We start from the raw sequence: 12,411 nt of genomic DNA, 5'->3' as shown, positions 1-12,411 counted from the left end.
AACTGCTGTAGTTTCCAGTGATGCCCTCACTGAAGTTCCTCATTCAGCTCTCTACCTTATTGGCAGTCTTCAGGGTCTCCACCAGCTCCCAGAAGTTAATGAAGGCTGCCTTGTCCACCCGTGCCATGTAGACCCGGAAGTATTCACGCCGTGTTGAGCTGGACATGATCTCCTCAAATTGCAGGATCTGGGCACATGGACAGGCAGTGTTAGAGAGTGTGTGCACACACACACACCACACACACACCACACACACCACACACACCACACACACCACACACACCACACACACACACACACACACACACACACACACACACACACACACACACACACACACACACACACACACACACACACACACACACACACACACACACACACACACACACACACACACACGGCAGTTCAGTCTGAGGAGTCAATGACACATGAAAAGGTCCTGTTCAATCAGCAGGAGAATGAAATGAGTGTGGTGTCACTACCCTCCTCTTACAAGCCTCCAACATTAATTACAAGCACAGCCTATAAAGCAGTGCCCTTTACCAAAGGAGTGTGTGTGTGTGGTGTATTTTGAGTATGTGTGTGTGTGTGTTTGTGTGTTATGTGGGCTCAAAATGAATGTCAGACTGCTCCCTTACAGTTCTCAAGTTAATATACAACACCTACACTCTGTGCCTTGTGTCAGCCGTCAATCTGCGTGCCTGTTGTCTGCACAGCCAGCAGTCCAAATGATGGGAGCAATACCCGCCTGACAGGAAGCCCATAGTAATGCAACAACCTGCCCTAGCCATGGTTCACTTGGTTTTGACTGAAGGTCTACATGTGATACAGTACATGGTTGTACTTCACACCGTATAGGATTGCTGCATGCTTTAACTCTGCACTACTTTTAAGGTATGGATAGGAGGAGGTGATGGGACATACTGTAACTGGGGTGTTAGGAAGAGGTCTAACTCAATGAAGCTCAGCTTACTTTTATGTCACATAGACACAGTCAGCATGTCTAACCCAGCAAGTCCAGAATCAGGCGGAGTAAACATTGGTCTACTGTTATCCAATTGCGTGCAGTGAGATTTTCAAATGCACGCTTGGTGCCTCCCCTCGAGTTGGGTCATTACATTATTCTTGGCCAGACCCTTAATCTGAAAGATTCCAGGGTCTGGTTTACAACCAGGCTAGTCATTTCCTGTGTACTGTGTATAGAGATCGCTAAGACATGTGACCAACTTCATCAAAACACAAAGAATTATGGGTATGTTTGGCTCGCCTGATGCCAGTCCATGTAAACTAGTGTTCTGGGTCTATGATCTGGCATGATAATAATGAAAACTAAGCATGAAAAAATTGTGTGAAAAACAGAACATAATCTTGCGCTTCCTTACTGATGCTATCCATGCCATTCCTCGCCTTTTTGTCACCTCTGAAATATGGCGTGTACTATTATTTTTCCACGCTGGAAAACGATAAAAGATAAGCTTCGTGTTACTCTATTGAATTTTATAACACAGCAGGTAAACGACATTTCGACAACTGCACTTCGTTGTTCCTGCACGTCAGTAAAACAACTTAAGTTTTGGGCCACCGATTCCCAAAATGCGTTGCGTTTTACGTCTCTATAAGCCACAGGACAGGTGTTTTATACATGTGTTTTATACATGTTTAAATATTAATACCATATTAAACTGTCCCTTTGTATTAACCTCATAGCTGAAGAAATGTAGCAAAATCAATGTATAAGCCGCGGCTAATCGTTGGAAAATTATGGTAGTCCCTCCCTGGAGCCTGGAGCCAGGGCCCTCCTGCTGCTCACTGCGGTATACCGACGCTCATGTTGGAGCCGAGTGCCCAAATCAGCCGCCCCACCTCCCCCCCCCCCCCCCCCCCCCCTCACCCTGGGGGTCTGGGGCACCTCGGCCCCGTCAGTGGCCCCGTCCTCCTGCTGCTCGTAGTTGGGCCCCCCCAGGAGCCAGATGCGCTTCTCACACTGCCTCTTGGCCACGGTCAGCTGGTTGATGTAGCGCTTCATGTTCCGCGCCCGCAGCAGGTCCGTCTTCATGGCCTTGTCCTTGCCTTTGTTGTCTGCAGCCAGGAGCGGAGAGGGACACAAAAGGAATGAAAGAAAAAGGAAAGAAAATAAATATTTTAAGTTCAAAAAGAAAATAGAGATAGACTAGAGGGACAGGGTAGACAGGAAGACATTTGTTTATTCATATGCTCATTTAACTCGATCACACAAAAGTAATTCAACAACATAGCGCCGTATGTCTAACTGGTACTGGGTAAATCAAGCATGAAATAATTCCCTCTTTCTCTCATACAGAGAGAGAGAGAGAGAGAGAGAGAGGAGAGAGAAAGAAAGCAAGAGAGAGATCTTTGATTCCCTCAGGTCTCTGTGAGAGATTGCATCATCTTTCATTCTGCTATATTGCGGGTGCCACAGAGCCCTGTCCCCTGTGGCAGAGAGCAGAGAGAGGAGAGCAGAGAGAGGAGAGCAGAGGGGCCCGGTGAACAGAGAGGAGAGCAGAGGGGCCCGGTGAACAGAGAGGAGAGCAGAGGGGCCCGGTGAACAGAGAGGAGAGCAGAGGGGCCCGGTGAACAGAGAGGAGGCGCAGGCTCTCCGTCAGCCCTGCTGCCACCTCTGGCATCTCCGACGCCTCCACCCCACTGCACCCCAGCACAGTTATAGCCCTCGCCACTCCTCTGCCACTAAACTGGGACTGGAATACCAAGCATCGTGGCAAAATCACAACAATAACATAGACACACACACACACACAAAATAAAATACACACACACACACACACTGATACACAAACACCTACACACAAACAAATACTACACAGGATAGCATGCACACAACTTCACACACACACACACACAAATAGATCCCTAAGGCTCAATAGCAAGTCATTCAAAAAGGACCAGTGAGTCATTACTTTTACATGAATCTACAGTAGACTGGTGAGCTATAGTTATCTGATCCCAGCATGACCAGCACCATTCTTGGCTAGGGCCTTCCCAGAATTCACAGCATTCCTGAGCCAATGCTCCAGAGTAAAAACTGGGAATAGATCATGAATCTGTGCAGATGAATGTGATGAAGAGGCCAGTGCAGTGATGGATGGTGGGGCACCAGTGGAGGAGTGGGGGGGGGGGGGGGGGGGCAATAGAGGAGTCACACCCACCTTTGTGCTTCTTCATCTGGGGAAGACTGTTCAGTGTGGTGGCCTGGATGATCTCCACCACGATTTGGTACCTGCATGTGCAAGAGAGAGAGAGAGTTACCCAATAGAATGAGTCCATGGGAGTCAATCTTCAGTTGCAACTATCCGGTCACAAACAGGCTACACGTCTTCCTTGTCAATTTGGCCAGAGACTAACCTTTACATAACCTACTAAAATCCACCCACATTCATCTGGCATGCTCTCCGCCCTGACAAAGCTCCTCCAGAGTTAATTAACATCTTCTGGGATCAGTTGTTTTTGTTTCTGGAGTCTTGTGAGCTCATAAACAAACTCTTTGTGTGCGTGTGTGTGTGTGTGTGTGTGTGTGTGTGTGTGTGGAGGAGAGGAGCAGTTACTCCCGGGGATGCTCCGAGAGGCACACTATCGTCATGGTGAAAGGCCCCCAGCCTATTATCATGCAAGTGTGGTTTAGAGCGACCAAACCCAGGTTTAGAAGTGACACTTCTCTTTTGCTCTGGCTTTGTCGCTCCCTCCAACATGAGGATTTCTTTTGGTCGCTGGCGTCAGGGAGGTTGCGCCTATTAAAAACGTCTGTGACTAATCGTGATTTCAGGCGTCGCGACTCAGACTAATCCCCTTTGCTTGTAAATCCCGAGGCTTGGGACACTGCAACCCCCCCTTCACCTCCCTAGTATTGAATCTGCCATCTAAATCGTGTTCGCATTTTAAAACCTATCTGTGTTGTTGATGAAGACCAGGGAAATGCTTCTGCCATTAGTTTCGAGTCAGATAAAGTGTGATAAGTTTATCCATCTACGAGATGTTTTAAATTCACTCTTTTCGTTCAGTTAGGTAGCCAGAAAAGGTGTCACAGACAAACAGACTATTCTTTTCTCAACTTAAAAATCATAGTGTTAATGTTTGAGAGTGGTTGTCGTCATGGTCATGTACCTACACTAATTCTCCACTTGAGACTTGCACGTTAACCATTTGTTTTCCCTCCTCAATGTACAGCTCGCCATTTCCGATCATTCTGCACCCAACATGCACCGTAAAAATGCTTTTATTTAATTTGGGCAGAAATCCTGCTGCTCTAGCTGGTCTTCTCGAGAGTCGGCCCAAATCAGCTGCTATACAGCTGCACTGCAGACAGAGAGCCAGACAGCAGGTGGGGCTAGACAGCTTCCCTGACTAGGCAGATCACTCAGGCTACTACACGTTAAACAACAATTCACTGCAAGGTTTATTTATCTCCTTCCGTTTACTGCACTGTGATTACATTTGTATGAAAAATGTGCAGTCCCTCTCACCACAGAGCTAGCATAGCACTAATCCCTGCACTCAGACATCCAACCAGGCCACTTCATTTATGGGGACGTCTGAACCATCCCGGCACTACATACGGTAATTTCCCGCATATAAGCCGCATTGTGTATAAGCCGCAGGACAGTGTTATATGCAAGTTAAAAGAAACATAACCATATTAACACCATATTAACACCATATTAACTGCCTCCTTGTATTAACCTCACAACTGAAGAAATATAGCAAAATCAATGTATAAGCCGCGGCTAATAGTCGGGAAATTACGGTACTCCATTGTCAAAGGAACCAGAGAGACTTTCTAAGTCAGCAATGTGTTTTGCTTGAGCAATAAGCTTGCATGCTTGTGACTGGAGGGCAATTCAATTTTGGGTGGATGGAAGCTTGATTCAGTTATGCCCTGTCTCTGCCTGATGTTTCTACAAGCTTGCAGGACTAAGAGACCAAGACAGAGGCACACAATGAGCAGCCACTGGGTGTGAAATACTTCAGATTCTTGAATTTCTTCATTGAAGTGAGACCCAGTCCCGCTGAAGAGCTGTCAGGAATGAGGTAAAATAAGCCCCGACTCTGACACTGAGAGCTTGTGCTGCTAATGGGCTGAGCACCAGGCTGCAGCCACACACGCACTGATCTTTAATCAGTGAAAGTGCTGCTACAGACCAGGCTCTCCCAGGCTAATGGAGATGAGTCCTCACTGTACGGCTCTGGGTGAGGAGTGGACCATAGCCTTCCCCACCACACACAATGGAACACAGACCACAAAAACATCTCACCACACAGGGACAGGTGGCCACCCCCCATCCATTTTTTTTTTTTTCAGTTGCAAACGATGGGATATGCTGCATGTGTGACTGCGTCTACATCTGGGTTTGCTGTGCTCACACTGTACATCTGAATGCTCACACTGTAAGACCATCCAACAAAAATGTCTGACATGCCACAAAGGATCGGATTGGTACTGCACAATAAATTGGACTTTGAATTTGGCTAGAGTCAAAAGTTTGTCGTAATTGCTTCGGGGCTAAAATCATGTTAAAATCACAGTGCCAAATGCTTAAGGAAATAGAGCTAAACAATCCAGGGCTACATCAATCAGGGGCACCGTGTGTGTCGGAATGTGGGCCCTTACAGATGTCTGTGTGTGTGTGTGTGTGTGTGTGTATGTCAGAAAGTTGTATTTTCTCTGAGAATATTTGAATCCTTTCTGTATAAGGAATTTTATTGGTGGATTCAAATAGAAATCAGATCTGTGTGTGTGTGTGTGTGTGTGTGTGTGTGTGTGTGTGAGTGCGCACGCTTGTGTGTGTGTGCGTAGGTAGTGGAGGCGTGGGCAGGGGAGGCGAGGGTGACCTGAGCTGCTGCAGGAAGTCGACGTCGGAGCTGCTGCTGATGAGCTTGATGAACTCCTCGTAGGAGGGCGCGTAGGTGTAGGCCTTCCGGTGGTGCTCCATCAGCTGCTCCCGCTGCTCCAGCTGGGCCAGCAGCATCCGGTTGATGTAGTCGGGGTCGCTGAACACCTCCACTAGAGGCCATAGCACTGAAAACACACACACACACACACACACACACACACACACACACACAGGCGTGCACACATACACACACAAATGTGTAAATAACTTAAAGGAGCTTTCCCACCTAGGTAAACAAATAAAACAGGACTTTAATGACCAGCAAGACCACTAATTGAGAGCAATATAAAATGGCTGGGAGATCTGGAATAAAAGACATCTGTGCAAATGGTAAATTGCTGCAGCAGTGTCCCCGGGACGAGACTGTAATTGCTTGGCAAGGGTGGCTCCTCTGGTGAGGTGCCCTCTGGAATCTAATTATGGCCGCCTCGCCTGCCTGAGAGGTGTCTGAGGTCCAGTCCGCCCTCATCAATCCCAGACATCTCAGCTGTCCATCAACGGTGCTGAGCTACAGAGACCGACACAGCTAGACTCCGCTCCTCCTCGTCCTTTCACTCCTCCTCTATGTCTCTCTCTCTCTCTCATCTCTCATGCTGTCTATCCGTCTCTCTTTAATCACTCTGTCTCCCCCTTCTCCTTCTCCTTCTCTCTCCACCTACTGTAGGTTCCCCCGCTCTGTGGGTCTCTCTTTCTCTTAATCTCTATGTGTCTGGGTCGCTGTCTTGAAGGATTTCCATTTAATCTCCATGAAATCCACACTCTTAAACACTTCCTCTGATTAATGAGGGAGTAGGAAATGGCTGTGCAGTATTACGCCGCGGCGCCGACGGATCATTCCACCTGATTGGCAGACTCATTAGCACAGTCCCAGAGCTCCTGAGGTGGACTCTCTTCGCTGCAGCACTCGGCTGCTTGCAAGGTCATTCTTGTTTTGGATGTTGGGACGAGAGTCACATCTCAGTGTAGAGTCTGAATTGAGACTCACAACTGTAACAGGACGGGCTAGAAGCTGACGCAACAGCACAAGATGAGATGACTTCCATAATTAGCTAGGCTTGAAAAAGCCTCATTTGCAGCATTTCATATTCTCATGATTAATCATGGTTCATCACAAATGTAAGAGCCTTGTTGTCTAATAAAGGGATATTGTTGCTGATCAGTGACCTCCACACAAAAGTGTTCCATCACCTTAAGCACCGCTGGCATAGCTAGCGTGGATTATCTGCCATTGTTCCTATAGTAACAAATGCAGTCAAAGGCCTCACTCTCCGTTTCTTTTAGCAGCCCATGATGTTTGTAAACAAACTCTTTATTAACTTGCCATCAGCTAGTGCAGGAGTTGCACTGGAGAGCTACAGGAGAGCTACATGTACAGGAGTGGCCCTGCTGGAGAGCTACAGGAGATGACCAGATCAGCTCACCTTTGACCGCGATGACCTCGGAGAGCACCAGGCGCAGCGTGGGGGAGCGGGCGTGGCGCGCGGGCAGCAGGCTGAGCAGCAGCAGGCGGGCACAACAGCGCAGGAAGCGCAGCTCCTCCTGCCGACTGCGTAGACACGGGTGCAGGGCAAAGGGTCTGGGGAAGTCCTCCAGACTGGGAGATGGGGGGGGGGGGGGGGGGGCAGTGGACAGAGACAGAAAGGGTGTGAGACAGGAAGTGATGAACATGATGGAGTGATGAAGGGAAGTGTTGAGAGAAAAGAGAGCAAAGACAGATCATATGACATGTCTTGGGCTTCTTTAATGAATGATTTGAGATGACCCGTGTCTTCAAAATGTTTTAACTGTTTCATCTAATAACCAAAAACAAGTGTGATGATGTGATCAACACTGCACTATTAATTTAATCATATTCAGTTATTCTAGTTCGTTCTCTATTAACTATAGACCCTCCCAAGTACGTAAACAATCATGTCCGTTCCCAAGGCACATTTCACAGATGACATTTCGTAGAGCTCTACGCTATAGTATGAAATATTTCCCTTACATAGTATCTGCATTTGTTTTGAACATTTAAAGAGGAAATGCTCTAGAGACAGACTGAAAGGGTCTATGTTTTGGTGCTGCCTTGTTTTCACAGTAACCTAGGTGTGCATCAGTTCTGTCCCATCTGTTCATGTATACCTTTCTTGTATTTGATAAGAATTAAGAATGTTACATGGTGGGGCATGTACACAAAGTATAGAAATGATAATACCTCTTCTAGTATTTGACAGGCATGGCACTTGATCCACATTGATTTCCTAACACATATCTCTTTCCCTAAGAGACACCTTAGGACCCCACCTGGTGCCGGCTGCTTTGAGGTCACAGAGGTGGGTGTGGAGGGTCTTGACCGTGTCATTGCACATCAGGTCCACCACGTCTATCTCTGCCAGGCGTCCTCTTAGCTGCCTGATCACCTCCCAGAAGTCCTCTGACAGCATCTGGTACAGCTGCTCCTCATCATGACTCAGACGACTATACCACGACTGCACGTAGTCCCTGTAGCTGTAGTCAAACACTGGGAGGGTGGTGGAGAGAGTGATGAATGGCGTTTTGTGAGGAAGAGAGACGGACATCACTGACTGAATGTGTCACCATCACAAATTGTTGAACAATCACAACTAATGTTTTTCTCATGGTTAAAACATAATTGTTTATTTTATATTTTTTTCTTTGATATCATATGAGTCCATAAAGGTTAAGATGATAAGAGAAAGAATTAAAACCTAAACAGTAGGGTATATTATAGCAATGAGATTAAAAGAAGACAGCACAGCTGCTCATTTTCTAAGTCCCCTCTTTCTCAATGTATGTTTCGGAGCTTGTCCATTTCACAAAGTGCAAGCACTCTGCCCAGGGTTGTGAGCTATTATTGAATCAGAGAAGAGGCTTGGCGAGGTTTCCTGCTGATTCAAAGACACTCTTACACTAAACAGGGTTTCATCAGAGTAGAGCAAATCACCATAGAAATGCTGAGTAGGCAGCCCATTGCCACGAGTGAGAGCTGAGAAAATGCATTCTAATTATAAGTCATTACAACCTCAGTCTAACTGACCATTTAAAGTAATGTGCCCGCCAAAAAAAAAAGTTAGATCTGGGCATTGCGAGCCTTGTTAAATAATTTGTAGAAATTCAATCAGTGTGTGTTGCACATAACTCTGGTCATTACCACTCAAATATGTAATGAGAGAAGCATGGCATCTTTGCTAATTTCTCATGCTGTGCTTCATGCTAACTCTTTAGCAAAACATATTTTTCCCTTTGAATCACAGAGGAACTGTGAACACACAGGACTCACTGAACAGAACTTTTTTCAACCTTGCAATACGAGTCATACGACCCTCACCATTGACAGTTGTCTGGTGAGTGTGAAGGGAATATAGTTTTGCCCTTGTGCCAGTCGAATCAGTATTTCTTATCTCTGGTCACAAATGGGGACAAGTCAACGTTGATGGTGCTGATGCCAGCAATTAGTAGACTAATCAAGGTTTGACACTTCACCAAACACAATCAGAACCTTTGCGATAGGTTAGCTGAAGCATAAACAGCACTAACATTTAGGCCTATTTGAGGCTACACTGCCAAACACACTTCATTATAGCTTCACTTCGATAGAGCAACAGACACCATTACCAAAGACACACTCTTCACTAATCATCTGAATCGTCTTTAGTCATCTGAACAGATAATATCATCAAAAGATGTGAGGAAGTTGCATATTTTTGTTTCTCATGTCTGGGTAGGGTTAGATTCATTATGCTCATAAAGTTAATATAACGTAATATGATATAAAGTAATGAATCTATGATATATGATACTTTCAGTGGCCACATGTAGACCTGATTCAAACTGAATGTAATGCAACCCTACTGAATAATAACACAAAAGAACATTAGCACAGATCAATTAAATCATCTTCTCATTCTGTCGCCATGTCACAAGACAAAGGAAGTGAAGGAAAGAAAGTATGGGAATGAGCCATCTGACTGCAAAGCTCTGTAAAATTCTGTAATTCTGTAAAAGTCCTTCCAAACATGGCAGATCAGTCAAAATATTGTGCAAAATGTCTGCCTGTCACATGTACTGTACTCCATAATCTAAGATGTGTATCTGTAACTAATCTGTATTATTCAATGCTCCACTGTCTTCCATCTCAACTCCTACCTCTTGAATGTCTTGGTATCCTTGGCCTCATAAGGCATGGGGCAAAGGACACCAAGAGAGGAAAGACAGATGAGTCTCTGCCACAATGACATGCAGGTCAGTCTGCACAAACGTATGTCAAAAAAGGGCCCACATCCAACATACAGGATGGATTCAGTCCAATAGTCAAATATCACTCACTCAGATAGTAAACCACAGATAGGTATTAGGGCAGGAGAGAAAACAACAAAATCACCAGTGCATGTCACTTTTAACATCACCAAGTTGACTTGCCATCTACAAGAGGGACATTTTTGTAAGCACAGCACATGCTGTTTTTACTGGCAAAACATGTAATGTTATTAGTAGCGTCCACTAACCTTCTTTGAGCACCTTGTCCACATTGTGTGACACCACTACTCGTCGTATCTGTGATGATGATTCAGACTGTGGTACAGAGGACCCATTCTGCCAAAAAAACATGATAATTATTCATTTCATAAAACAGAAGGGCCAACATTTACGACATACGACCACTGCCTACCGCAACAGCACTCTACTCTACCTCTACCTCCCTCCCGTTCAACAACCCACCACACCCGGACTCCATCCCTCTTGTGGACCACATCTGATATCCAACATCTCAACAGTCCATCTCACCTGACTGATCAGTATTGAAGTTATAACATGCAGTATAGGCTGTAATGTAGCACTATCTATGAATTTGTGAAATTCTAACCTTACCTTTGACGCTTTTTTATTTACCAGTAGGCTACTTTGCCACTATAACACGAAAAACTGCATGTACAATTAAATTGTAGATCCTCCCCTGTAAAATCATTACTACCACGACAGAGGAATTAGGTTTACTGTAAACAAACATCCTAGGCTAATCAGGGTAAGTAGGCCTAGTGCAACTTGTTGCAAATTAAGTACATGTCCAGTCAAATCATTAGACTGGATGTAGAGTGCTTGACAAATAGCCTTCAACGTTAATTGCTAGCATGAATTAAACTAATAAACATAGGACAGTCCTACTAAATTTGCAAAAAAAACCTAAACATTGAATATCAAACCCAAGTACAGTACAAGACTGCAGCCACTTTGCTTGCTGTTAATGTACTGACCACTAGGAGTATCGCTGTCCATTCCATCGACCACTTACCAGTATTTTGTTAAAGAAGTCCAGCAAGTACGGTGTGCGTGTTGAAGTGTCAAAGTGTATGAACTTTATGGGACTCTCATGTGAGACGCACCCAAAGCATCCAAAGGCAAGACAAAGCACAACGAATGACACATACAGACAAATCTGAAGAAAAAATGAGGTCACGGTGAGCTCCCCACTGGCAATCAGCACCGATACAAGCGTGAAAAATCCAAAACCGATAAATGACATAAAACGTTGGAAAGCAGATACCACTTTGTTAGGCCTCGAGGCATCTTTGCTCTGCTTGTCGATACTAACGACGCCAACATGCATTCTGCTAGAAATAACATTTCCCCCGCCACTACCTGATTGATTCTCTCATGCGACCGATGAAACGTGAACTCTTTGCACTAGAAGATTAAGCTAAGTAGCCCAGGAGCGACGAGGTTGTTTGTCTCGTTTCCTATGATGATGGGCATCTAAAGTGAAACCGTTAATGAAAAGTTTTAGTTCTCGCATTCATGCCGTCGTCAAACATAACATTAAAGGTTCACAGAGTTAGTAGACATCACACTAATCCATTGTTATCTCGTGACTGATAGTAACGACTAGATAACACCTGCGCCGAAATGACCCACTCTTGTAACGGTTGTAGCGTAGAGTGTACCAGCTCAGCAAACAGACGACAGTAGGCTAATTCAATTAAAGTATAAGTTATCCTTGATGTTTCCTCTCAGCTTATTGTTCCGATGTCACGATTAAATGAAATGTGGAGAGTGACAGACAGATAATCTTATGGTCCCGGAGTTTCCTGTCTGGTTTTTCGAGTACAGCCGATTGAGCAGACCGAGAGGAAACAAACCACTAGCAGAGTGTAGATCTACATGGGCTGCTACTGGATAAGATACGTCAGGCGCGCACGAAATGCCCCCTCCTCTGTTCAAACCACAGGTGCAGATAGGTGCAAATGCAATGGGATGGAATCTGATTGTGGGACGGTGTGCCTAAACGGGTTCTCTTTTGTTCATTTGATCTCCATCTACATTTTAAGATAAGTAAAAAAATGCATTGTGAGTTTGTGGCTGTGTTTTGTAAGTTGCTTGTGTTTTTAAATGTGTGTCGAAGTTCAAGTAAGAGGCTGTCAGAAAAAATATATAGCGTCATGAAGATGTTTTTCCTCCAATAAATCACTATTTTTCCAACATTATT

General features: G+C 45.2%; 1 protein-coding gene across 2 annotated transcripts in view; it reads right to left on the bottom strand.

Annotated features, from left to right (window-relative positions):
• The window catches only part of LOC134067959 (sorting nexin-25-like), a 23,549-nt gene extending 11,462 nt beyond the window's left edge, over nt 1-12,087 (bottom strand). Inside the window, exons 1-9 of one of the 2 annotated variants that reach the window (XM_062523462.1) lie at nt 11,473-12,087; nt 11,221-11,364; nt 10,436-10,523; nt 8,214-8,430; nt 7,349-7,521; nt 5,866-6,052; nt 3,189-3,259; nt 1,895-2,082; nt 56-187 (exon numbers count right to left, since the gene is read on the bottom strand). In XM_062523462.1, the coding sequence (XP_062379446.1) occupies nt 56-187; nt 1,895-2,082; nt 3,189-3,259; nt 5,866-6,052; nt 7,349-7,521; nt 8,214-8,430; nt 10,436-10,523; nt 11,221-11,364; nt 11,473-11,535 (1,263 nt within the window). In that variant the 5' untranslated portion in view covers nt 11,536-12,087. Of the gene's footprint in view, nt 1-55; nt 188-1,894; nt 2,083-3,188; nt 3,260-5,865; nt 6,053-7,348; nt 7,522-8,213; nt 8,431-10,435; nt 10,524-11,220 lie in introns of both variants that reach the window. The other variant, XM_062523455.1, reaches the window with a different exon arrangement.
• Between the last annotated feature and the right edge of the window lie 324 nt (nt 12,088-12,411).

Source organism: Sardina pilchardus, chromosome 2, assembly GCF_963854185.1.
Source record: "Sardina pilchardus chromosome 2, fSarPil1.1, whole genome shotgun sequence".
In the NCBI taxonomy this organism is placed as follows: domain Eukaryota; kingdom Metazoa; phylum Chordata; class Actinopteri; order Clupeiformes; family Clupeidae; genus Sardina; species Sardina pilchardus.
The sequence above is the reverse complement of the archived record's forward strand: the minus strand, read 5'-3'. Positions and strand labels throughout refer to the sequence as shown.